This window comes from Molossus molossus, unplaced genomic scaffold, assembly GCF_014108415.1.
Source record: "Molossus molossus isolate mMolMol1 unplaced genomic scaffold, mMolMol1.p scaffold_m16_p_12, whole genome shotgun sequence".
NCBI lineage: Eukaryota > Metazoa > Chordata > Mammalia > Chiroptera > Molossidae > Molossus > Molossus molossus.
This window is the reverse complement of record NW_023425347.1, coordinates 61,860,521-61,886,872: the sequence shown is the minus strand read 5'-3', so window position 1 is coordinate 61,886,872 and position 26,352 is coordinate 61,860,521. Positions and strand designations below refer to the sequence as shown.

At 46.3% G+C, this 26,352-nt stretch overlaps 1 protein-coding gene across 1 annotated transcript in view; it reads left to right on the top strand.

Annotated features, from left to right (window-relative positions):
- The window catches only part of C8A (complement C8 alpha chain), a 56,900-nt gene that overhangs the window by 6,739 nt on the left and 23,809 nt on the right, over window positions 1–26,352 (top strand). Inside the window, exons 2-7 of the mRNA XM_036257268.1 lie at window positions 3,399–3,501; window positions 8,806–8,950; window positions 9,920–10,067; window positions 15,244–15,433; window positions 17,687–17,887; window positions 20,116–20,356. Of these exons, the coding sequence (XP_036113161.1) occupies window positions 3,399–3,501; window positions 8,806–8,950; window positions 9,920–10,067; window positions 15,244–15,433; window positions 17,687–17,887; window positions 20,116–20,356 (1,028 nt within the window). The remainder of the gene's footprint in view (window positions 1–3,398; window positions 3,502–8,805; window positions 8,951–9,919; window positions 10,068–15,243; window positions 15,434–17,686; window positions 17,888–20,115; window positions 20,357–26,352) is intronic.

The window sequence follows — 26,352 nt, the reverse complement described above, 5'->3', positions numbered from 1 at the left end:
GCTTAGATATTTGGCAGACTTTGTCTCACAAATGAACAGAATGCCTATCGCTCCAAGGAAACAAATAACATTATTGTTACCAATGATAAAATTTGAGCTTTCAAGCAAAAACTAAATTTTTGGAAAAACATATTCACTACTATGAGCTTGAAAACATCAGTGGCAATCTTAATAAATTTGACATTTTATATTGTATAGTAGTGTATTAATATTTTTTAAATATGCATAATTAGTGAATAATTATTTTTTTTGAGTTTCTGATGCCTAATGTTACAAAAATCATGTATGGGTATCAGATTCATTCAAAGTGTACATAGAGCACTCTGGCCAAATAGCTCAGTTGGTTGAAGCATCATCCTGTTTTGCCAAATTTGGTCACCAGTCAACCAGTCAGGACACACATAAGAATAAACCAATAAGTGCATAAATGAATGGAACAATAAATCGATGTTTTTCTCTTTCTCCCCCTCTCCCTCTCTCTCTCTCATCTATCTATCTTAAAAATGTACATAGACCGCCCAGCTGGTGTGGCTAAGTGGTTGAGCGTTAAGCCATACATCAAGAGGTTGCCAGTTTGATTCCTGGTCAGGGCACATGCCCAGGTTGTGGGTCTGATCCCCAGTGGGGAGCATGCAGGAGGCAGGCAATTGATGTTCTCTCTCATTGATATCTCTTTCTCTCCCTCTCCCTTCCTCTCTCTCTAAAGTCATTAAAGAAAAAATTATTTACAAATGTACATAGAACAATAGATTTCAATGTAACAGGGCACTAAAATATCCATTGGTATGTGTTCAGATTCCACATTGCAACTAACGTTTAAGAAGTTAGCCCTCGTCAAGTTTTGGTGTAGTAGCAAAGAAACAGCCACAGTTATCTGAAAAGACTATTAAAACACTCTTCAACTCATAACTTTTTCTACTCTATAAATGTACAAGGCTGGATTTTTTTTTCATAGAGTTCAATCAAAGCAACAGAAAGCAACACATTGAATGAAGAAGCAGAAATGAGAATATCGCTGCTTTTTACTAACCAGACATTAAAGATATCTGCAAAAATGTAAAACAATGACACTTTTCTATTAATTATTAGTCTTGGAAATGAATTTTAAATAAATGTATGTTATATATGGTAACATGTAATGGGTTTGTTATTGTAATTTTAAATAGATAAATACAATGTCTTTAATTTTTCTGTTTTGATTTAGAATTTTCTAATTATCAATAGCTCTGGTCCATTTAAGCAAAAGCTCTTTGGAGCCCTTAGTAACATGTTAGAGTGTGAAAGGGTCCTGGGACCCAAGTTTAAAAACTAGTGTTAAAGATAGACACATTCCTGACTATCTATGGCTCCTTGTCTAGGGTTTCAGCCTAGGTGTCATCCTTCATCTTGAGTAGCAGCTCTGGTATAAGTAGCATGAGATTTGAAGCACTTTTTTGCCCTACACTAGGGAGATAGTTGTTGCATTCATCATCACAGAGGCTGCCTGGTTCTCAGGGGCTGTGGCAATTCTGGTGGTGACAGACAGTATTCCTTCTTTGCACAGGGGGCTGGCTGGGCTGTGTGATGCTATGGAAAGAGGCTCAGACTTGGAGCCAGGCAGCATCACGAGCAACAGGACACGGGCTTTGCCATCAAGCCAACTAATTACATTCTACCTCTGTCTCCCTTGGGCTATGACTTCAGGGATGACTTAGCTTTTAGGAATCTCCACTGCCTTATATGAAAAATAGGGCTGATAATATTTACCTCCTAGGATCATTAGAGAAATTACATGAGATAACCCAGGTAATGTTCTAACCAGTAATAATAAAAGCCAACCTTTAATAAACACTTCATAAGCATTTTAATGTGCTTTCAATAACCCTGTTAGGTAATATTTTTAACATAGTTCAACAGATGGGAGAGCTGTAGCTCAGAGAAGTTCAATAACTTGTTCAAGTTTTCAAAGTTCGTAGTTGGCTAAGACTCAAACTCAGTCTTCTCACTCGGACCCCATGTTCTTAACCACTGGTGGCTTTATGCTACTCTGACTCTTCAAAAACCGTTAGCCCTCCTCAGTTCTCATCTCTCTAAATATAGGATTCATACAGAATTAAAAGCGAGATTTTATATAAACCTTCTAGCGTCATACCAGCATGCAACAGGAGCACGATAAAATTGTCATTCTTCATTTCTCAAAAGTGTCATTAACCGGAAGAAAATGTGTACAGCTTTTTCCTTTGCTTAAACTTTGCATCTGGAAACTGATGCAGGACATAAAAAGAGTTCTGGAGATGGATGGTGGTGACGGAGGCAGAGCAATGCGAATGTACGTGACGGCGCTGAACTGTACAGCTAAAGACAGCTAAGAAAATCCACTTTTATATTATGTGTATTTTACCACAATAAAAGAAATTGGGAAAAGAAGGAAGGGCAATAGGCCATAGATCTTTTGTTTTAAAAACAGCACATGTGATTCCTAAGAAGGAAGGTAAAGTAACATCGTTCCAGTGTTGGAAGTACCCTTCGAGCCAAGCCTTCCCAGTAAGGAGAGCTGAGCTTCGTGGACATTCCCCCTCCCTGCTCTGTGTCCACCCCCACCTCCAGATAACTTGAAGGCTAAGGGAATGTCTTGTGATGTTGCCTTGAGTTCTGCAGCAGTGGGTACCCGGATGCCCAAATCAACAGGCGGACTTTGCAACTTAGAAAATTCAGGCTATGTTCAACCATAAAAGGAAAAGGACATCCTGCCATTTGCGACAACATGGATGAACCTGGAGGACATTATGTTAAGTGAAAAAAGCCAGACAGAGAAAAGAACATTGCATCACTTCCCTTATAGGTGGAATCGAAAAATGTTGAGCTCGTGGAGCCAGAGAGCAGGTGATAGTACATGGTTACAGAGGCTGAGGCGGGGGCAACATGGGAGAGATTGGTCAAAGAGTACAAACTTTTGGTTATAGGATGAATAAATTCTGGGAATGCAATGAACAACGCAATGACGACAGTTAATAATACTGCATTGCACACTTACTTAAAATTTGCTAAAAGAGTAGATATTAAGTGTTCTCCCCTCTCCCCCCTAAAAGGTAACTGTGAGGTGATAGATGTGTTAATTAGCTTCATTGTGGTAATTATCTCACTACATAAAAATATAATCAAACCATTATACTGCATATCTAAATATATATCATTTTTGTCAATTATACCTGAATAAAACTGGGAAAAAATCAGCATCTGTTTTCATATTATTAAGATGCCTTCATATTAAAAGAACTTTTTGAATTTTAATAACAAAAATAAAAATGATCATCATAAAACTCTTATTTATTTATTTATATTGTTGAAAGTATTACAGATGTCGCCCTTTTTCATAATAAAACATTTTAAACTGAGGCAGGGGTCTGTCTTCTCTCTAGGAGAGCGAGTCGGGCTGCTGAGACGTTCATCCCCAGAGCAGCTGACTGCCGGCTGGGCAGCTGGTCGGAGTGGACAGGGTGTGCTCCATGCCAGGACAGACAGGTAAGGCATTGACCACCAGTTTGGGGCACTTCATATTTGAATTGCGTGCTAGGCATTCAAATGGGCATAAGCAGCTAGGTCTATAAATCTGAAGGCCTGGGGAGAGATTGGGTCTAGAAATAGGTACTTGGAAGCCATGGACATGTGGATGGTAGAACTTTTTTTTTTGCTCCTCCTGAATTTGTTTAGAAGGCGTTATTGGGTGAAGCTGCAAAAGATGTGTATATTATGGCTTATACCAAAAAAAGATTCTTATTTGGACAGGGGCACACTGATACCTGATGGCCTCTCTGGGTCCTGGCCAATGTACTGCCTTCTAATGAGGATCATCTGGAGGGGCTAATGGCTTAGTAACAAAATGCCTAGTTGCCTGTGGCCTATGGGGCCTGAGATAAACCAAAGCATGCCACAGAGGGGGTTCCTGAGGGTTCTACTTTCATAGCTTGAAAAGGCTGACACACCCCATGAACAGCTGTGTGTCTATCTTGCATGTCTAAGTGTTTGTGAATTGTCCACCATGGTAGGTAAAGTCTTAGGTGCATCAAGGGAAGGGGGATGTTGGGAGCCCTTCTCAACACCGTCTGGCAGGGAGGAATATTAAAATTCAGACTTGGATTAGAATCCCTGGCTCATGGAGATACTAAAATGCAGACTTGCTGCTATTCTGATTTATTAGCATTTTAAACGGTCTCTAGACCACACCTGCCTTTGCTGGGTGCACCCAGGGCAGGAGGCATCCAGGCGCCCACCACTGCTGCACCTTGTGTAATTGGCACACTGCTGTCAAATGTGAGCGCTTAAGCTCAGATTCTGCAGTTAGATTCCGTCTTTGCATCTTATTTGCTGTGTTACTCTGAGCATATTTTAATTCTCTCTGTGCCTTCAACTCCTTATCTATAAATGAGAATTGTAACAGTGCATACATCGCAGAGTTATTGTCAGCATTACATGAGTCATGCGTGCCAAGTGCTTCTCACGCTCCCGTGGCACCTGGATGTAGCTGTTTTTATGACTGCCTGTGCCCTCCTCTCCAGCCCCACCCCACTGCCAGAAGCCCTGCCCTTCTCTCCCCTGCGCCCCCTTCCTCCAGACCCACTCCTCAGTTAGGCGAGAAGGTGCCTGTGAACGTTTGATGAGCTGTTCAACACCACAGCGCGGTACAAACACAATTCGGATTTAGTTTATTCAACTTCAAAGCCTGGACTTCTTTGTTCTGCCTCTCTCATCTCTGACGTATGCCAAAGAATCCTAGTTGGCCCGGTTTTAATCCTAGACAGGCCCCCAAATGCTCTTTTTTTTTTTTTTTGAGCAGGAGGGAGAGAGGGAGGAAGAAAGAGAAACATCGATGTGAGAGAGACACATGGAGTGGTTGCCACCCACACGACCCCAACCAGGGCTGGGGACAAACTGCAACCGAGGTACGTGCCCTTTGCAGGAACCGAACCCAGGTCTCTCTGGTCTGCGAGGCGACACTCTAACTGCTGAGCCAAACTGGCCAGGGCAAATGCTCATTTTTCTTTGAGATCTGGTAGGAGCTCTCTGGGTCTGCTGCCACCAATTGCTACAAACAACAGACATTTATTCTTTCACAATCCTGGAGACCAGACGTCTGAAACTCGGGTGTCAGCTGGGCCACCCTCCCTCTGGAGGCTCCAGGGGAGAATTTGTGCCTTGTCTCTTCCAGCTTCTGGTGGCTGTCAACAATACATGACATGCGGCCACGTCACTCCAATCTCTGCTTCTGTGGCCACATGGCCTCCTCCTCCTCTGAGTGTCTCCTTCGTGTCTGTGTGACATCTCCCTCTGCCTTTCTCTTACAAGGACACTGTGATGGCATTTCGGGGCTACCTGGATAACCCAGAGTAATCTCATCTCAAAAAGGTTAAGAGTGTTTGCAAAGACCCTTTTCCCAAACAAAGCAACACTGACTTTTTTGCATGGCCACTTTCACCCTACTCTATGTCCCCAACGGCATCATTCTCATAGGTTGCAGTTTAGATAGCATGTAACACAGGTGAGTGACTTACAGGTTCAATCAGAACTGAACGAGTTCCTTAAGTAACCCTTAAAACAATTAAATCCCGTTATTTAAGTGAAAGACACTCTAGTTTCTTTTTATCATGTGTGTCTTCCTCTCAGAATCACACAAAGATGTGCATTGCTGAAAAGAAACATCATCTACCGGCTAAAAAAGGAAATAATGTCTTAATGACACCAACCACAGGCTACAGCAGGAAGCAATCCCTCAGGGGATGTCTGTACAACCTTCCTGCAACACAGTGTCTTCATTATTTGATAGCAACCTAGAGAATAGGGCGCCCGTGGGAACAAGCCTCATGTTCGCACCATGATTCCCAGTGAAGGAACCCCAGGGAGAATAACAGTGGCAAGGACAGTCACTATTTACGAAACAATTTCTACACACTGGATACTGTGCTAGTGCTTTAAATAAATTGTCTTATTGGACTTTCACGGCCGAATTGTTCATGGTAGATATCATCACCTCCTTTGCTTGGGTCACCTGTTAAGAAAGTGGCAGAGCCTAGGTTTAAAGCTTAGTCAATGTGATTGTAAAATGCCCACATGCCTGAGCACTTCACACTCCGGCCTCTCCCTGTACAGCGTGGAGAAGAATAACGACATTCGGGGGGTCACCTAATCCACTTCCCATACAGTCAGAAATCCTTCTGGAGTAGCCCAACAGTTGGCTACAAGAGTGATGATGATGTTAATAACTATGATTCTTTTTTTTTAAATCCTCACCTGAGGATATTTTTCTATTTTATCTTCAGATAGAGTGGGAGGGAGGGAGAGAGAGAGGGAGAGTAAGAAACATTGACGTGAGAGGGACACATCGACTGGTTGCCTCCCACACAACCCCAACTGGGGCCGGGGATGAACCGCAACCGAGGTACATGCCCTTGACCGGAATTGAACCCACGACTCTTTGGTCCAAGGACCGATGCTCTAACCCTGAGCCACACTGGCCAGGGTGATAACTATGACTGCACGCCAGTAGCCAGGCCAGGTGCTCATTTCCTTACGTGTATTATCACCAATCTTCTCAATGCTCTGAACTATCTCCCATTTTATAGATGAGAAAACAGGGTCAGAGACATTAAGTAATTTATACAGTGACACATGTATAGTAAATGGTAGAGCTGGAATTCCAACCCAGTTTAAAGTGGGATTCATAATAAGTACCTAACCTCCCAGACTTGTGGGCATTAGATGAGATAAAGAATGTGACGTGTTTGGCCAATTATAAGCACTCGATACATGGCAGGTACCAGCGCCATTATCACCATGATGGTAGCTCTAGGTCTCAAAACTCTGATGAAGTTTTGAAAGAGTAAAGAGAATTGGCTCTGTGTTGGTATGTTTACTCACTGCATTGAGGGGCAGGATGTGGGTAAAATGAAAATATCCTCCGGTTTCCAAATCGATCACCAACGATAATGTCTTCCACAGCATTTACTAATCTCTTACTGCTGTTGTAACTGAAAGGCAGGAAGGCAAACGGACAGGTGTGATCTTGGTCTCTTTTTGCTGCCTCTGCCTCTCTGCTAATGAGCAGCTGCGAAGGCAGAAGTGGGCAGGGGGCGAGATGCAGGGAAGCTGCGGGCTTCCCACCCACACGCAGAGTCCTTGGAACAGACTGCATCCATGCAGACTGCGCTATGGGAACCACTGCTGTTTACTGAGCACCATTACATGCCCCGCCCGGGGCTGGGCGCTTCCTCCTACGTTCTCTCAGTTCTCACGAAACCCTTTTAAGGTAAAGTGTCAATACATCCATTTTACATATTCGAAACCAAGGTAAGTGACTTGCTCAGGGTCAGTTGGTAAGTGGACCTGGGATCTGAACCCAAGTTGGTCTAATTCTTATGCCCAGGCTCTTTCAAATGTAGGACATAGTGGAAGAATCTTAGTGATTGTTATTAGTGAGGCCAACGAGGTCCACCACCTCATTCTACAGATTTGGAGACTGAGGCACAGAGGACCAATCACTGATGCCTCACACAACAAGGAAGACATCCACTCAGGTCAAGAACCCATGTCTCTTGATGCTCAGATCATTGCCTTCCTACTTACTAACATTCTTGAAGGAGTGGCCGGAGGATCTAATCCAAGGTCAGAGGCAGCAAAAAATACAGGGCGACACACTGCCTTGCTGAACATTTGTATGGGGCTCTCTGTACAGCATGTTTTGTATTGTTACTAGATTCCTCTAAGCTTCTTGAAGGCAGAGATGGGAACTAAAGATCTCTGGTTATTCTAATGTTCAGCTTTCTCTTTCTACAGTATCATAAAACCATAGAGCTCCAAGATTGGTGTTCATCCTTATTCTTTCTGTCCTTCTTTCAACCAATATTCATTCCTCTGAAGTCAAAGCTGTACCCAGGGCCTCAGATAATGTCTTAGAGCTATCTTCGTCCATCTCTTGGATGGGCTGTCTCTACACAGTAGGCAAGATGACCACTTGATGCCCACAGTTCCCAGCAACTTCATTAAAAAGAAATGGTCTTTTCCAATAGTTCTGAAAGAAAATCCTCAGAGAGGACTCTGACTGCTCCAAGGTTGAGCCATGAACCACTCCCTGAGCCGATCATTGTGACTTGGAAATATGGAGCCCTGGTAGCCCAGCCTGGTTCATAACCAGCCATCCCCTGAAGGGATGCGCTCATCCCCGCTGAACCATATGAGATACGTCTCAAGGAAAGAGCAGATGTCATGACCAGAAGAAATGCTGTAGAGGAAAAACACAGATGTCTTCTGACAGGGCCTCCTGTCTACCTGACTATAGATTACATGTCAAGTGTACGAAGCCAAATAAGACCTGGCCCTTCCTTTCCTGCTACTACTCCACATGCAGTTTCCCCCTAAACTAGTGAGAAAGGTAAACAAGCAAGCAGACAATCAATCATAACTCTATGACAAGAGGTAGGAAGAGAGGAATGCACAGGGAACTGTAGAATATGTTAGTTAGGAAAGGCTCTCAGAAGAGCTAAACCATAAATCTTGAAAGATGAATAGGAAATACTGGTTGAAGAAGAGGTGGGAGGAGGTCCTTCCTAGCAAGTCGGAAGACCCCAGAAATATGTTGTTCAAGCCTTTCATTTGGGTTTGGAGGCCTCATTCAATATCCCAGCTGGTGATGCTGCCACCTCTGGTTGAACATCTCTTCAAAAGACAGCCTCTCAGCTTCTCAATCATTGTTCCTTACGCTGAGCTGAGACCTGCCTGCACAACTCTTGGTTGATTGATAGATAATGAATGTGTCTGGTTCAAAATCTGATTTAGTACCGACGCCGGAGCCTGCTGCAGCCAGACAAGTTTGGGGGAACCGTCTGCAGTGGTGACGTCTGGGATGAAATCAGCTGTCACGCACCCACAACTTGTGTAAGGCAAGCTCAGTGTGGACAGGATTTCCAGTGTAAAGAGACAGGTGAGGAACATTCTAGCAGGGTAACAGATGTGCTCGTCAAACTGAACACGCAAAACACTTTCCTGGCGAGCTTGCTGAAAAGTGGACTCCTGAGCTTTCCCCTAGAAATCGTTCTGTAGGGTTAAGATGGGGCCCTGGAATCTGAATTTTAAGCCAAGGCAACAGACCAAGTGACTCCAATGCAAGTTTGGAGGAAAATCTGTTAATTCATTTAGAAGATATGTGATTCACTCCATCATCCTCTCATTCAATAAATATCGTGCACACATTACGTGCCAGGCAGTATGCTACCTGATGGTGATATGGAGATGAATAAAGTAATGTGCCTGCCCTCATGGTTCTCCGAGTCCCTCTGGGAGAGAGCCCTACAAGGAGTCGATGGCAGTATTGTGTGACAGCAGGGAAATGGACATCAGCACGCTGGCCAGTGGGCCTCTCTAGCTGGGGTACCTACATCTGCTTTGGGAAGTCACGGCAGTCTTCAAATGACACTTGAACTGAGACTTAGAAAATAGAAAAGAGTTTCTAGGAAAAAGAAATGTGCAGAAACATGAAGATGTAAAGACCTGCTGCTATCTGCAGTGACAGGTCAGGCCTTTGGGAGCAGAGGCAGGGGATGGGCCAGGTAGGTAACTGGGGGCCAGCCTGTAGCAATTGGAAGAGAAGCGGGGAGCCACTGGAGGATACAGGTCAGGCGGATGACAGGGCCAGACTGGCATTTTAGAAAGATCTCTGGGGCTGGAATGTGGAGGTTAGATTTTCGAGGGGAGCCCGGGGCAGGGCCTGAGCTGGGGGCTGCAGGTGGGAGACGGTGAGGCTGCAGGGGGCAGAGGCAGGGAGGACAAAAGAGGACGAGTCGGATGGAGGGGCTGAGGGGCGGTTCAGAGGCCCTGGTGACTGTGGGTGGGTCATGGGGGAGAGGGAGCCGTCCGGGGGGTCTGGAAGCAGCCACGGACTCTGTTCTCTCAGGTCGCTGCCTGAAACGCCACCTCGTGTGTAATGGAGACCAGGACTGCTCTGACAACTCTGATGAGGAGGCCTGTGACGACGCCAGGGTCCCTGAGAACGACTGCAGGCTGTACGACCCGATTCCGGGATCAGAGAGGGCAGCCCATGGGTGAGTCACTGGCTTCTGGCCATTCGGGGCAGAGGAGGGTCTCTTTGGAGGAGGCCCTTCCTGTGAGGGCGCTGACCCGTGTCCGAGGCGGAGTCCGTCTGATCGGGCACACCGGAATCCTGCAGCCGAGGGGCTCATAAACGCCAGACTGGCATTGCTCACAGTGCCGGAGGAGGGAGTTGGAGCTCAGAGTGTCACAGGTCAGGCGACGCCCTCTTCCGGCCTTGTCGTGTTCTCATGCCGGAAGGGGCCAGGGAACTCTGTGGGGTCACCTTTATGAGGGCACTGATGCCATTCATGAGGGCCCCAAGCTTACGATCTCAGCACCTCCTGAAGGCCCCTCCTCACACCATCACACAGGGAAAGGGCGTTAACCAACGAAACCCAGGGGGACCCAGCATTCAGTCTAGAACAGGGGGCTGCCCAGTCCTGCCTACGTGGCACACTGTTTTCCCCTCTGTGTGTCTACCTGAGAGTCCTCCTCCCGTCTCGCCCTCCCCCCTCCTGCTCACTCCTCTCACCCAGTTCCATGGCCGAGGCCCCTCTAGCAGCCACATCTCAGAGTGCTTCCCGCACGGCTCAGGAGGACAGCGCTTCTCTGACCCGTGCGCTCCCAGTGGCCCTGTTCACATTCTGCTTGGGACTGTCCTTGCTGGTACAACCAGGGCTAACGGATGACGCAGCGCAGAGAAGGCAGATGGGGTGCCCCGGAGAGGGCCTTGACCCTACCAGTGCTTACTCACACCTCCAGGCCAGCGTCCTTACCTGCTGAGAGTCCGTCAACCTCGATTCTGTCTGTGTCACACGCCTTCTGCCCAGGTTCAGTCCCTGAGTGCACCACAGTCCGCTGTTCTGAGACGTAATACGTTTCATTCCTTCCTTTTGAAACGCCCTTCCCCGTGTTGCTAACCCACTCAACTTCTTACCTAGTGTTAGAAATTGAGTCTTGTCCCCTGAAAGTCACAGGAGGAAGCCCTCACCTCTGTGTGACGGTTTTTGGAGATGCTGCCTTTAGGAGAGGTCATTAAGGCTGCGTGAGGTCATAGGGTGGGGCCACAATCCAACAGGACTCCTGTCCTCATAAGAAGAGGAAGAGACCCCAGAGCTCTCTGTCGTAAGTGTTAGAGAAGACGCCGTGTGAGAACACAGTGAGGAGGGGACCGTCTGCAGCCAGGAAGGGGTCTCTCCAAAAACCAGTCCTGACAGTACTTTGGTCTTGGACGTCCCACCTCTTGAACTGTGAGAAAACAAATGTCTATTCTCGGAGTCCCCCATTCTGCGGTATTTTATGGTAGCCTAAGCGAAGACACGTAGACACCACCTTCTCCACGTACTCTTCTTGACACGACCGCCCCCCCTTTCCGACCCTGCCGAGGCTGGCTTAGTCCCCTCTCGCTGCTCCCAGAGTGCTTTGTGTGTCCTACCCTCCCAGCACTCAGCCAAGCGGGCTGGGCCATCTGTCACAATGTCCTCCTGCCGCTGATGAGAACTCATCTCTGCTTCTGCACCCAGCACAGAGCCAGTGGCGCTCCGGACTGTCAGCTCCCTGGCACTTGGTCTTTGTCTGGGATCTTGTCCCTGAACTTGAATGCAAACTCTTTGAAGGCAGAGACACTGCTTCTGACTCCTTCTTGTTACCCCCTGAGCCCCTCTGTCAGCGCTTTGCCCTAACAGCCTCTCACTGAGGGTTGGCTGAGCGGGAACAGATCAGTATGATGCGCTGGATCTGTACAGGCGGGGGAACGGGGAGCTATCATAATTGTCACAAGGTGACCCGGCCACGTGGCAGCCCACCCGGGTCGGGGAGGGTGCTGTGGAGTGCAGCCCTCCTTCACTGTGGCCTAATGGCCCGACTAGCACAGCCCACCCACCACACAGGACGGCCTCCTGTAAGTGCGTGTAGGGACACACTTACAGCGAATAGTACTGGTTCGCTCAGGCTGCCACAGCCAGGGTCCGCACACTGGGTGGGTTAGGCAGCAGAAATGTATTTCCTCACAGTTCTGGAGGCTGGAAGTCTGAGATCAGGTGTCGCAGGGCTGTTTCCTCCGAGGCCCTCTCCTGGCTGGTAGAGGGCCACCTCCTCTGTCTTCACATCTTCCCTCTGTGTGGGTCTGGGCCCACCTTCCCTCGTTTAATTGGATTCCAGCCCTCCTTAATTACCTCTGTGAAGACGCAACCACCACATGCAGTCAAATTCTGAGACTTTGGGGGTCAGGATTTCAACACATGAGTGTTAAGGGGAAATGCAATTCAGCCCCTTAGACCTATTAAAGGGGACTATTGTAGATTTTGAAAGTGACTGTGGGGTGAACAGAGTACAAGCATAAAATATTGAGGTTTGGCTTGAAAAATAATTACCTTCTAGTTGGTAAAAAGATCACAGACGGCAGCCTGCTCTCTGGTGATGCTGCGTGGACATGCTCTGCCCAGCTGACGGCTCCTCCACTCCCCCCAGCTGACCTTCCGAGGCTTTTTCTGTTCCAGATCTTAGAGGCCTTTCCTGACGATCTTTTTTCCCTAGTTTTTGATTTGTAATTATTGTTACAGAAGTCACACCTGTTTGACTTCTGTAGCACTGAGTCTTCCCTCACCCTTCCTGACCTGCACCCGCCCCATCACCCTCTCTCACCGCCCAGCCTAGGGCTGAGCCCCTTCGACAGGTTGACAGGTTGGTGTAGGTCCTTCCCGATCAGGGAAATTGCATTGTCGATATACACCACTCAGAAAATACGCCTACGGTATGGATTGTGCGTTACAGACAGGAGTATAGTTTACGTAAACAGGATCATCCTATAGATAGTCTGTAACCTGCCTTTCTCACTTTATAATACATTTTGAAGATTTCCTCCATATTTTTTATTGTCTCTTTCTAAGCAGCATATAATGTTTTATCACAGCAAACTATGGCCTGCAGGCCAGATTCAGCCTGCTGTCTGTTTTTGTAAATGAAGTCTCATTGGAACACAGTTTTTGCACTAAAATGGTAGAGTTGAGTAGTTGCGACAGAGATCTGTACCCTGCAAGGCCTAAAATACGTGTTATCTGGCCCTTTGGGGAAAAAGAAAGAGAAAGTTTATCAACTCTTCTGTGGTATAATAACTTATTTAACTACTTCCTGTTGAAAGATAATTAGATTGTTTCCCGTGTTTTCAATAATAAACAAACACTGCAATGAACATCCTTTTACACATATTTTTATACATGAGTGAATAGTTCTGCACACAGAGTTCCAAGAAGTAGGCCTAGAGGTTACAGTACACACCTAGGGCTTATCATCCCTTTGAGTGTGTGTGCGGCCCGTTAGATAGCTTGTATGTATAAGCTACCAGCAGACACACATTCGCCAGGGGAAAGGTAGAACGTGCAGGGTGGAGGAAAGGAAAAGAACCCAGATTCGTGTCCAAAAAAGTTCTAGAAAAAAAATCTAGCTGCAATGACAGGCAAGTTATTTAATTTCTCTGAGCTTCAATTTCTGCATTTGCAACACTGTCATGAGGTTGAAAGCTAATGTATGCTAAACGTCTGGAAGAGTGTGTCTTTAATTCATCAGAGCCATGATTACATCACTTCCACCAACATGAAGAAAGAGGTTAAGGAAGGAAGAGAGGAGGAAAGGTACCTTGCCCTGAATGTCTGCTACACGCCAGGTCCCTGTAACTGCCCAGCGATTCCTTTGAAGCGGGTTTTATTCAGTGCTCACCCTGCTGCCTATTGGATCACAGAGCAGGGGCGGTGTCTGTCCAAGGTAATCAAAGAGGGCCACACAGAGGAGCCAGTGCTTGAGTTGGGTCTGAAAGGCTGAATAGGAGTTTGAGAGGCAGAAAGAGGCCATGCTTATATCATCTATAACATAAACGGCTTCGACTGTCAGGTCTGGGAACTGTTGGCCAACTCGAAATTTTTGCTCAGTTAACTTTCTCTTCTTAGAAAATTAAAGCTGTAGTCCACCTGTTTAACATGATTGTTGCCTGAATATGCTTAAACCACCCATGACCTAAAATATAGGACTTTGAGCAGGTAGATTTGAAATACCCCAGAGGGAAGCCTGGGAAAATATTTCTGGAAAGGCACTGGGCTAGGGGAAGGACGTGTGATTGCTCATTGCCTAATGTGCACTATCAACTTGACTTTTGTTTTGTTTTAACACTTTCATTTAGATTTCACAAAAACCAGGAGAGGTAGTTTTATTTATGTTTGTTCATCAAATGAAGAAAATGACCTTCAGGAAGATTCTAGAACCTGTCCAAAGTCATGCACCTACTTAATGACAGAGTTGGAAATTAGACAGGAGTTTCCCTGAGTCTCCAGCTGTGCACCCTCGGACATTCCATGCCACCTTGAAGGCCACCGCCTCCTTGAGGATTAGATTCTCAGCTTAGCACTATGATTCACACCCAATATTGCAAACTTACATTTTTTAAAAAATCAGCAAGGCTCTTTTCTGAAATAATACTAGCAGCAGCATTTATTTAGTACTTTAAAAATTTGTTTTTTCCTTTATTGATTTTGGAGAGGGAGGGAGAGATAGAAACATCGATGAGAGAGAACATCGATTGGCCACCTCCCGCATGCCCTCCACAGGGGATTTGGCTCATAACCTGGCTGGGAATGGCACCGGTGACCTCTTGGTGCATGGGTCAGTGTTCAAGCACTGAGCCACACCGGCTGGGCTATTTAGTACATATATATATATATATATATATATATATATGCTAATAACTATTATGATTCCTTTATGTGTTTTAGCTAATATTTAGCCCTATGAGGACAGTAGTATTAACTGCTTCTCACAAATGGCTAAGCTGAGACACAGAGAGGTTAAATGATTTGCCCAAGGTCACACAGTTAGATGTGGCAGAGATGGGAAATGGGCCCAGACTGCCTGGGTCCTGTGCTTGGATTCTTGATAATGGCATATATTCTTCTTTAACTTATTCAACAAGCATTTAGGGGCATCTCCCACGTGGGAGACTGTGCCAGATGCCGAATGCAGCTGCCTGGTGCTCTGGTTAAAGAGAACCTCAAGGCCCAGGCCCAGCTCCCTCTGTCTCCCATTGTTACCCAAAGTGACCTTCAAGGTGCTTTGAGGGCTCCATGGAACACAGTTTGAGAAAGTGTGTTCACAACATCTTCCAGAGGATGCTCCACGCAATCTGCCTGCCCTTTCAATTAGGTACAACATCCTGACCCAGACAGAAGCTCAGAGCGTGTACGACGCCAGGTACTACGGGGGCCAGTGCGAGACGGTCTACAATGGGGAATGGAGGGAGCTCCAGTACGACCCCACCTGTGAGCGGCTGTACTATGGTGACGACGAGAAGTACTTTCGGAAACCCTACAACTTCCTAGTGTACCGCTTCGAAGTAAGTCTCAACGGGGCGCCAAGGACAGGCTTGTTGTGGAGGTGGGTGGATGCCTTCCTTGGAAGATGTTGTTACTTGCAGAGCTTGTAGGTGGCTGACGTTCTTTACACCTGCCCCTCCATGCTCAGTGCTGAAGGGCGCCGGGAGCCAAGGGCTGGGCTAGGGAGAGGCGGACGGGGACTGTGACCACCCACCTGCCAGATCTCAGCTCCATTTCAAAATCAGTAACACAGACTTGGGCCCTGTTCTCTGGGTTGCTAGTCAGAAGACCTATTTCCAGCGGTGGACCTGTTAGAATATAGGAAGAGTCAGCCCTCTGCATTAGCAGGCTCCGTCTCTGTGGATTCGACCAAATGTGGATGGAAAATCCTTGAAGGAAATCAATGTTACGTTGTTGCTGACGTATACTATGTAGTTAAGCTGACTATGATGGTGGCATCTGTAGAGACCTTTTTATTTCTGCAGAGCGTTTAAATTGTATTAGGTATTATAAATAATCTAGAGATGATTTAAAGTGTACAGGAGGATATGGGTATGTTATATGCAAATATAACACCATTATGTAAGGGACTTGAGCATCCATGGATTTTGGCATCCACGGGCTTCCTGGAACCAGCCCTCACAGATACTGAGGGAAGAATGCATATAAGACCTCGAGCAGCCGCTGCCTGTCCCTGGGCCCAGTTTCCTAAGTTGTAAAGTGGGGACAGGACAGGAGGTGGCTGGACAGGGGTCTGAGACCTGTGACCCCGCTTTGCCAGGAGCAGTTCCCCACTGGTCACTTTCGTGTCTTGGTTTTCTGCATAGGGTTTTCTTTGAAGAAAGGGTTCTAGTGTTGAAAAGTGCTTGCAAACTGCTGATGATCTAAGATTCCCTCCGTCTCTAAAATCCCTTGGTCTCACGGCCACTTGGAGCACAGAGCTCCCGATCCGTCCCGAGTCTGCTCCTGACCACGCATTTCTTCAGCCTTCACGCCGGGATAAGACGTCCACACGCAGATGTCGCTGGATGCCCACTGTGTGCCAATTCCACTTCACACAAGTTCCCCCCTAATGGCACAATGGGTGGATGTTACCATTGTCTCATATTAGGTGCCCAAACCCCAGAGATGTAGAAGGACAACGTATCAGGCCCAAAGCTGCACTGCGGTAGGTGGCAGAGATAAGGTTCAAACTCAGCTCTATCTGAACTACGCCTGGCTCTATGCCATTTAGAAGGGAGGGTGACTTATACACATTATATCTATATAGTTATACACGTTATCGATACACACATTCTCTCTCTGGAGAGAGCTGGTAGAACCCTCGGACTCTAAACAATTATCAAGTCATATTCCCCGCTCCTCCAAGTTTCTCAGGAACAAACTATTGACAGAGGATAAAGCCAGGCTTATGGGGTCTGTGCTGAAGGAGTTGGCTTCCCCTACACACCTCCACCTGTGCATCAGGCCTCAGATAAGCCAAGCTGGAAGAAAGGAAGGTGCTATCTTCCTAACTTGACATGGTCTAGGGCCAGACAGACGAGGCTGTGTTGTGACGACCAAAGATTCGGAAATCTCAGTGCGTTGAAGCAACAGTGCCCTGGTGAATGACTCGCCCCTCCACAGGTGGAAAGGAAACTCGCATCATCCCACACACTCAGGACCCAGTCTGATGGAGGGTCTCTCTCACCACACGTTCTCGCGATTGCACAGTGAGCCAGCACGTGCTCTCAGCCCTTGCTTCCTTGGCTGGAGCAAGGCACGAGACCAGGCCGCAAGTCAAGCTCGCAGAGAAGTGCAACCCGACGGTGTGCCTGGAATTTCATCACCGGCTTTTGTGGGCAGCGCTCATGCTTACCTCTGCCTAGAAATATCATCATCTGCATCGCTTCCTCGGCCCCTTTCCTCCCTGGTCCACGCCCAGGTGTGGCTTTCTGTATGTCTCCACTGCAGAGCCACGCAGCCTTGTCTACAGGAAGGATAACCCAGCTGAAAAGAAATCCAAGCTCAGAACAACACAGCATTTTACCAGAATCATCGGGGGGTGTGTGTGTTGAAATAAATATTTAAGCAGTACCACTAAAACAGTAACTAAACACTGCTGTATTTTCTCCATCTCAGCATCAATCTCATGCCCGGATTAGCCTTTTAAAAGACGTATTTATAATAACCTGAAACCGGGTGGGCAGTTTACAAAGCAAATGTTTCAGTATTAAGTATGAGCTGGAATATAACTGTAAGTGCACAGGCTAACGTCCATTTGTTTCTTTCAGGCCCTGGCAGACACTAGTTTCTCCTCAGAGGTGTACGATGATACAAATGAAGTCTTTTCTAGTCTAAAAGAAGACCTGTCTGTGGCAGGCGGGCTGAGCGTTGGTGTGAGCCTAGCAAAAGTCCCCGTCTCAGTGGAGGCTGGTGTGTCCGGATCCTCCGCCTCTACGCTCTTTAATTCGTTAAGCAAGTATAACGATAAGGTATTAAAATATAATGTCTGTGCACATTAGTTTGCCATAATCTATACCGAACACACATTACCCTCATTGCTTTAAAAAGTACAGTAGTGCCCTGGGCGATCTGGCTCAGCGGTTAGAGCGTCGGCCCTCGGACCAGAGAGTCCCACGTTCAGTTCCCGTTAAGGGCACGTACCTCGGTTGCATTTCGTCCCGGCCCCGGATGGGGTCGTGTGGGTGGCAACCAGTCGATGTGTCTCTCTCATATCAATGTTTCTCTCTCTCGCTTCTCCTCTCTCTCTCTTCTGCTCTATCTGAAGATAAATGCAAAAATGTCCTCGGGTGAGGATAAAAAAAAAAAAAAGTACAGTAATGCCCTGGTCGGTTTGGCTCAGTGGTTAGAGCATCAGCCCCTGGACTGAGGTCATGGGTTCGATTCCCGGTGAGGGGCACATACCTGGGTTGTAGGTTCAATCCTCAGCCCCAGTCAGGGTTGTGGCAACCAATTGATGTGTCTCTTTTACATGGATGTTTCTTTCTCTTTCTCCTTTCCACTCTATCTAAAAATCAATGGAAAAATATCCTCGGGCGAGGATGAACTAAAAAAAAAAGTACAGTAGTAATTGAACCTTCATTTGATTGTATAATTAGAAACGTCTAATCAGTGGTAATCACGTTTGTTTTTCTTACTGCGCTTTTGCACAAAGAGAATAAAATCAAATAACAAGACTAAGACCCCTATCACTTCATCCCATCCCTTTTCATGGTTACCTAGAGCATACAGGGAAATACTTAGAATGGTCATAAGAGACACAACCAGGCCCTCTGAACTAGACTTGGAAGAATTCTAAGGCAAGCTTGACTTTTCTGAACAGATTGGAGAGCTAACATGCTGAATCAGTTTTCATTTATTCATCGAACATTCAGTACTGTCTGTTGTCCTGCTGGGTCAGGTAATGCTTCCTTGAGGAAAGAACATCTTCCTAAACTGAGATCTAAAGATCAGTTCAAGTTCTCCAGATGAAGGGAGGCGGAAGTTAATCAACAGAAGGGTGTTTAAGCTTGGGAGACAGCAGGTACAAAGGCCTGGAGATGAGAGAATGCCCCCCAAATTTGGGGTTGAAAGTACTTCAGCTGGCTGAAGCACAGGGTAGGATGGACAACCACGGAATGATGAACTTGGAGAGGTAATGAGGAGCCAGAGAAATAGTTATTGACTAGGTTAGAAATTTACCAGGATGCCTCAATAACATTGACTCAGGAACTGCAGATTTAGTTGGGGCTCAAAAACATATTTCAAATGATAAAAATTAACTTACTCATCAAATATTAATTATATTCTGGAGCTTTGCCACAAATGAGCTATTGATCTGAAGGGCACTATTGTTCTGTTATCTGGTTATCACATATTAATGTGGATTTTGCTAAAAGCAGGTGACCTTGACAAACTTTCAGTATCACTTTGGATCAAGGTTTACATTTCCTGGAAGTAAAGCCCATACATGACCCTCTTCCTCGTAAATCTATTCAACATTACTCTGGTCCTGGCTTGATGATGATGATGATGATGGTATCAGGGTGCTGGTATTCTTTATTACTGAAGAGCACATGATTGCCACGAACCGAAATGTAAGCGACACGAGGGCAGGGGCCTCTCCCAGTCAAGATCACATCCACTGCACCTGGCACAGTGCAAGCACTTTTACACATTGGTTCAATAAATGAAATGCATAAATAATCCTGGCATGTCACCCAGTCACTGAAAATATTTCTCAGTGTAATTTTTACCGGATGCCGAGTACTTGTGCAGGAGCTTGCGTACGCAGCGCTTCAAGTAGAGCAGGGGAAGGTGGAGGTGAGAACGGACTGGGGCAGAGCAGAGGTGAGGAGCACAGGGAAGGACACTGCCAGTAACCCCGCTGAGCCGTGATGTGACCCAGACAGGGGCAGTGGGAACAGAGGGGGCAGCATGGGAGAGGAAGCCAAGACCACACTGGTGTGTAACATGTGCTTGTAAAATATACTAATTCTCCATTATATGCATTTATCCTAATATAGTTGTGTGTGTGTGTGTGTGTACATATATACATATTTACTAGGTTAGAAATTTACCAAATTTCTATAATGGAAGGTATCATTAGTATTATATATGTATTTCCCACAGCTAGTAAATACTGACCCTTTGCATTAGCTCAGAGGGTAAAATGTATACTCTGCTCTGTTCCTCACCCCATGGCGGTTGTTGTCGGCAGAAATACAGCTTCATGAGAATTCACACAAAGGTGCAGACCGCCCACTTTAAGATGAGGAGGGACAATATCATGCTGGATGAAGAAATGCTGCAGTCACTCAAGGAGCTTCCCGAGCAGTACAGTTACGGCCCATACTCCAAGTTCATCGATGACTACGGCACCCACTACATCACATCTGGATCGATGGGTGGCATTTATGAGTATTTCCTGGTGCTTGACAAAGAACAGATGGTAAAAAAGGGTAAGTAGAAGGTTTCTGCATACAGTGGTCGGTGCCTACGCCGGAACGTGGTTGGCAGTTTTCTGAGCACTGAGTCTCATTTAGTCCTCATGACAACCCTACAGGGTATCATTGGTATTATTTACAGGGCAGTGATGTCCAAAGGGTGAAATGGACTTGCTAATTAAGCACTAAAGACATGATTTTAACACATATTTGTCTGGCTCCTTAAAACGATGCGTCTTCTGTTTCACCCCTGTTACCTCTGTAGTAATAATCTGGGATTTTGTTATTCAAAACAGTAAGACTTATTTCATATGTAGATTCTTGGTTAATGGAAGTGCCATTCCAGGCCGTCATTGATGCCAGAACACTGGAGTCATCCCAGATTCCTCCTTCTCCTTCACCCCTGTGGATTCTGAGGTCCATCACTTTCTCTGCCCCGAGCCGCTCTCATCCACCTGTTCCCCGCGTCCACTCTCAGCGGTCACTCCTCACTGCGTCAGCTCCACGTGGTGTCCAGGGGGAGGCTCACCCCTTCCGGCCGTTCTCAACCACTGCCACCAGAAGCATCTTCCTACTTCACAGATCTGATGAGATCCCTTTCTCGCCTAATATCCTGAATGGCTAAGAATAAACTCTAAACTTCTTAGCGGGACATCAACATGGTCTCACTCCAGACTGCTAGAATAGCACTCCTCAACGTGTGGACGCCAACCGGCAGCACCCACGTTACCAGGCCACCTGCTAGAAATGCAAATTCTCAGGCTCCCATCCCAAACCTCCTCACTTAGAAACTGGGAGTGGGCCCAGCAGTCTGTGTTCTGACCAGCCCTCCAGGTGGTTCTGATGCTCACTAGTTTGAGAAACACCAACCTAATCAATGAATGAGTAGGAGGGTGAGAGATCTATCCATATTTCAAAACCAAGGTCAAACTCCCAGTTTTAAGACGTTTCTCTGACTGCACCAGCCCAGGCTGGCCCCTTCTTTTCTCCAACACATTCATACAAATTCTGCACTGTTTAGTCTTTAAAAAATAATTTTCCAAGTGTTGATATTTTTTACCTCATGTAGATCGCAAGATCTTTAAAAGCAAGCATCATGTCTAATGTTTTTCTTTCTCTTTAGCACTTGACACAGGGCTTAGCATGTAGTGAGTGTGAAAAAAAAAAGACATGGAGTTTGCAAGGGGCATTCCTTTAGATTGCTGCCATCCATTCATTCTTTCATAATTCATATATCTGTTGAGTATCTATTATGTGTTTGTGCTAGGGATACAATGGTGAGCAAATCTAAATATGCTTCCTACCTTCTTGTAGCACAGTAGTCTTCAAGCTACAGGGTGCAACTCGGTAGTATGTCTTGGCATCAATGTATGGATCAGAAACGACATTCTGAAAAACAAAGGATAGAATAGAAAACATCATAGCGGATTGTAGGCAGGAAAGGTAAGTTATTGTCTCAAGAAACTTTTTCCAGGTAAACATGGTCATGTATACATGCACAGAGTCATAATAGAATCTAAATGATAGAGTATGGATCAATGTCAAAAGAGAGTTTGCAAAACTTAATTCAAGTGGGTCTTTTTAGAACCATTCCAAAACATGAGGGAGAAGAAAGAGCTAACATTTGTTGAGTACCTACTAGGTTCTAGGTGCTTTTTGCTTATATTCTCATTTAATTTTCTTGACAACCCACAGAGTTTGGTATTGTGACAGTTTTAGCCCCAGAAATGCGGAGGCTCCTCAGGGAGGCTAATTACCGTGCCCACGGCTGCAGGGAGCTGGCAGCAAGCGCCCTGGTCCCAGGGTCTTTCCACCGTGTGGTCACGGGAAAGCCTTTAATTTGGGCTCCTGTCTTTGGTGTTGGATTACTAATTAATCGCCTGGGGTATCTCATGGCCCCTCCTCTTTAAAATCTGTGAGGGAAAAAATGGGCTTTTGATGTGGTTAATATTCAAAAAGAGCCCACCAACAAATTGTCCCAAGGATAATTTCCTCATCTCTGTTTATAGAAAACCATATGTCGATAATAGCACAATTGGCTATTTACGAAGAGCTGATTTTCTATAAATCTGGAAAGTTAGTGTTGCTTTTCTATAAATATGGAAATGTGCTAATCATCACCTCATCTGCTGGAGCCTGCTAATAAATCAGAATGTCATTTACATATTAACCTACAAAGAGCAAAACATCTACCTTCTTTCCCTTTGACAAATGGAATCACGCACACTCTCTCTCCATGTTCCACATCTGTCTGGTTTCTCTTTGTCTCTTTCTCCTCTCCTCTCTCTCTCACTCCCTTTCTTTCTCGGTGCCTTGCTCTCTCTTTCTCAACCTGTTTCTCTGTCTCTTTGTCACTGTCTGTGCCTCTCTGTGCCTCTGTAATCTATATGACTTTAATGATATTTATATTCTAAGTGCTTATTTCTAAGAAACACCCATGTGGTATATACACTCATGGCTACAAAGGGCTGGGCTATGTATGGAAGGATTTAAGTGAACACACTGGTTGCGTTGCTCGGGGGGATGTTTTGTCCTTGGGTTTGCCTCAGATCCTCCCTGTGTTCATCCTAGAGGATGCACAAAGCTGTTTGCACTAATCTGTTCTCTCGATAAAATGCTTCTTTCCCAAAGACAGCATGAAACCATGCATCAAAAGTCAAGTGAAGTCTTGGATGCTGGGGAGGTGATGTTCGACTTCATTGGGATCCTAGACTTTCCTCAAGCTTCCTATCTTCTTCAGGAATTAGGATGGCTTTGGTCTTGAATTTCTGGATTCCAATTTCCCCCCTTTCTTTATCCCCTCTTTGGAGATCTTACTACTCGTCTTTGTATGAAGGCATGACAAAGAGAGTAATGTATTGACTATTATGGTTTCTCTGGAGTCTGGCCAGGCAGAGCTGATAATTTACCTTGGGTAGGTCAAGTACTGCAGTGACATTGCTCTGGTCACACATGTTTCCTGCCTCCCTCTGCCCGTGCTGTGTGTCAGCACCCAGTGCTCCTCCCGGTCTGGCTGACCTGACAGAGTCAGCTCTTGAGCCTGAGCCTGGTACAGGCATCTCCACCTCTGCGAAACCTGCCCTGGCATCCCTCTGCCCCTTCGCCCATAGTTTTGTTTCCTTATGCATTCATTCTTCCAACCATGTTTATTGAATTTGTATTATGTGACAGGTGAACAAAATCAATATGGTCCGTGTCCTTGCAAAACTCATGACCTAGTACAGGAAACTAAATAAATGGCCCAAAATCCAGATGGCATCTTGGTTCCTCCTTCTTGCTCCTCATCAACAATGTCTGTTGCCTTCACTTCTAAAGTATATGGGTCCTCCCACCCCTGTCGCCATCCAGCTAGTCCAAGCCAGTGTTAGCTCTTCCCTGGATTATGCTAGAGCATGATGGCTTCCTCTCCCTCTCTTCCCTCCTGCCCTCCTTCCTCCCACCCTCCTTCCCTCCTCCCTCCCTCCCTCCCTCCATTCTCCCTCCCTCCATTCTCCCTCCCTCCCTCCCTCCCTCTCTCCCTCCATTTTTCCCTCCCTTCCTTATCCCTCCCCCTTCCTCCCTCCTTTCCTCCTTCCCTCCCTCCCTCCATTCTTCCCTCCCTTTCTCCTCCCTCCTCCCCTCCCCCTCCCTCCCTTCTCCCCTTCCTTCCTTCCTTTTTTACCCTCCCTCACTCTTCCCTCCCTCCCTCCTTCTTCCTTCCTTCCCGCCTTTGTTGTTGTCATCATTCCTGTTCCTTCAACATTCTAACGTACCAAACCTACTTTAGCCTACAGTCTGGGTATCTGTTCTCTTCGCTATCTGGGCTCTTCCTTTTCCTCTGACGTTTGAACAGCTGTATTTTCATTACTTAGATATCAACTTCAATGTCATATTTTCAGAGAGGCCTTTCCTGACCATGTGGTCAAGTCCCTCTTTGCTATAGCACCCTATCCTCATTATCAGGAAATCAGTATTGATTCAATAGTTACCACATTCTTGCACTTATGTGTTTACTGTCAGCCCCTCTCTCTGGAATGCATGCTCCGTGAGGGCAGAGACCTCACCTCTGGCCCGTGCTACACGTTCCTCTCCTATGTCAGTGCACATCCTAGTATGGCCTCAATGACCTTTGCAGGGTGAATCAGTATATAAGTGCAAATTGTGATAAGAGCCATGTAGGACATGAACAGGTCATAGAAACAGAGAAGAACTGCAGGGGAGAGGAAGGCAACACTTACATAGCTTAGGAGGATCTGGGAAAGTCTGAGGAGGTAAAATTCAGACTGAGATAAGGTCCAAAGGATAAGAAAGCGATTCCAAAGACAAGAGAGGGGGTGTCCTGGGCGTAGTGGACAGCCGGAACTGAAGGGAGGAGGGTGTGGCTGAAGCCTGTGAGTATGGGGGATATGCCAGGAGCTGAGGTTGGAGGAAGCCGAGACAGGCCTCAGAGGGATTTGCTGGCCACGGGAAGTATGGACCCCACCTTCTGTGTGACGAAAGCCACTGCCGCCATCAGCAGGGCAGAGCTTGGTCCCATGGATGTAGCAGCCAGTCTCTCCACTGCGATGTAGTGCACATATTAGATGGTGAGAGTGGACTCGGGAAGAACTAGAGGCCCCTTGCTGATGAACAGGAATAAGCATGGAGAGGAAAGATCATGATAGATTCGGGATAGATTTTGAAAAGAGAATTTAGATCATTTACAGATGGCTTGGGTGTGAATTGTGAGGTATAAATGACTCCTTTCTCTAAGTTATATCTCTACCATACACACACATACACAAACACACATGTGCATGCATGCACACAGATGCACACACATATTGGGGTGAGAAGAACATGACGAGTTGGCTTGGAGGTGCCAGCTTCCTTGTAGAGATGCCCTGAGGTTTTGGAAGTATGGCAGGTTCTGCAGCCAAGGGAAGGCTCCAGAGGATATATTTTAGAAATTGTATACATTAGACTAATTTTAATTACATGTCTGTCTCTCCTACTAGACCATGAACTTTTACATACAAGTTCTGTGTCTACTCTGGTATTTTTGTACCTAGCACAGGACTGGGCCCATAGTGGATAAATCCTGAATATTGTTGAGCTGCTTTTAACTTGCCTTCCTCTCGGACTACTAATTCTTTATCATTTTTACTGTTTACTCCTCCTCCACCTGCTGCTTAAATGTGGGCGTGGCCCTAGAAAGTGTTCTCAGGACTCATTTCCTGCTGTATCATTGTCCTTGCTTCCTCCGCTTCTCCGTCTCTGCCCTTCTTGTGGGGGACCCACACTCCCATCTGAATCCCTGCCCGTGTTCCTGAATGCCCAAGGCCATGTCTGCTAGGAAGCTGGGACCTGCAGGCAGCCCCACCATGTCCCTGTCGCCCACCCCTCTGCGCTCCTCCTCCTGAGGGCCGGCTGTGTCAAAGAGGCCGCCGTCCAGGTCACTGGGCGCAGAACAGTGGGACAAGCGCTGACTGCTCTGTGCTGAGCTCCGTGCGAAGTGCCTCATGCCGGGCTTCTCACTCACTCCTTTCACAACTTGTTCCTCGTTTACTGAGGTATAGCTAACAAATGTAACTGCAAGATGCATAAAGTGTATGATATGGCGATTTGATGTATGTATGCGTTGTGAAAGGATGCCCCCACTGAGTTCATTAACCCAACCACCACTTCACATATACATATTTTCCTGTTTTGGGTGAGAACATTGAAGTTCTGTTCTCGTAGCAAGTGTCAATGGTACCACACAGTGCTATCAGCTATCCTCAGCAGGCTGCGCATCAGATTCTCAGACCTGACTCCTCTTACAGCTGAATGTCTGTCCCTTTTACCAACCTCTTCCTATTTCTCTCACCTCCCCCAGCTCCTGGCAAACACGTTTCTACTCTCAGTTTCTATGAGTTTGGCTTTTTAAAAAATTTTTTTTAATTCTTACCCGAGGACATTTTTCTATTTTTTGTTCAGATAGAGCGGGAGGGAGAGAGAGGGAGAGAGAGAGAGAAACATCGATGTGAAAGGGACACATCGAGTGGTTGCCA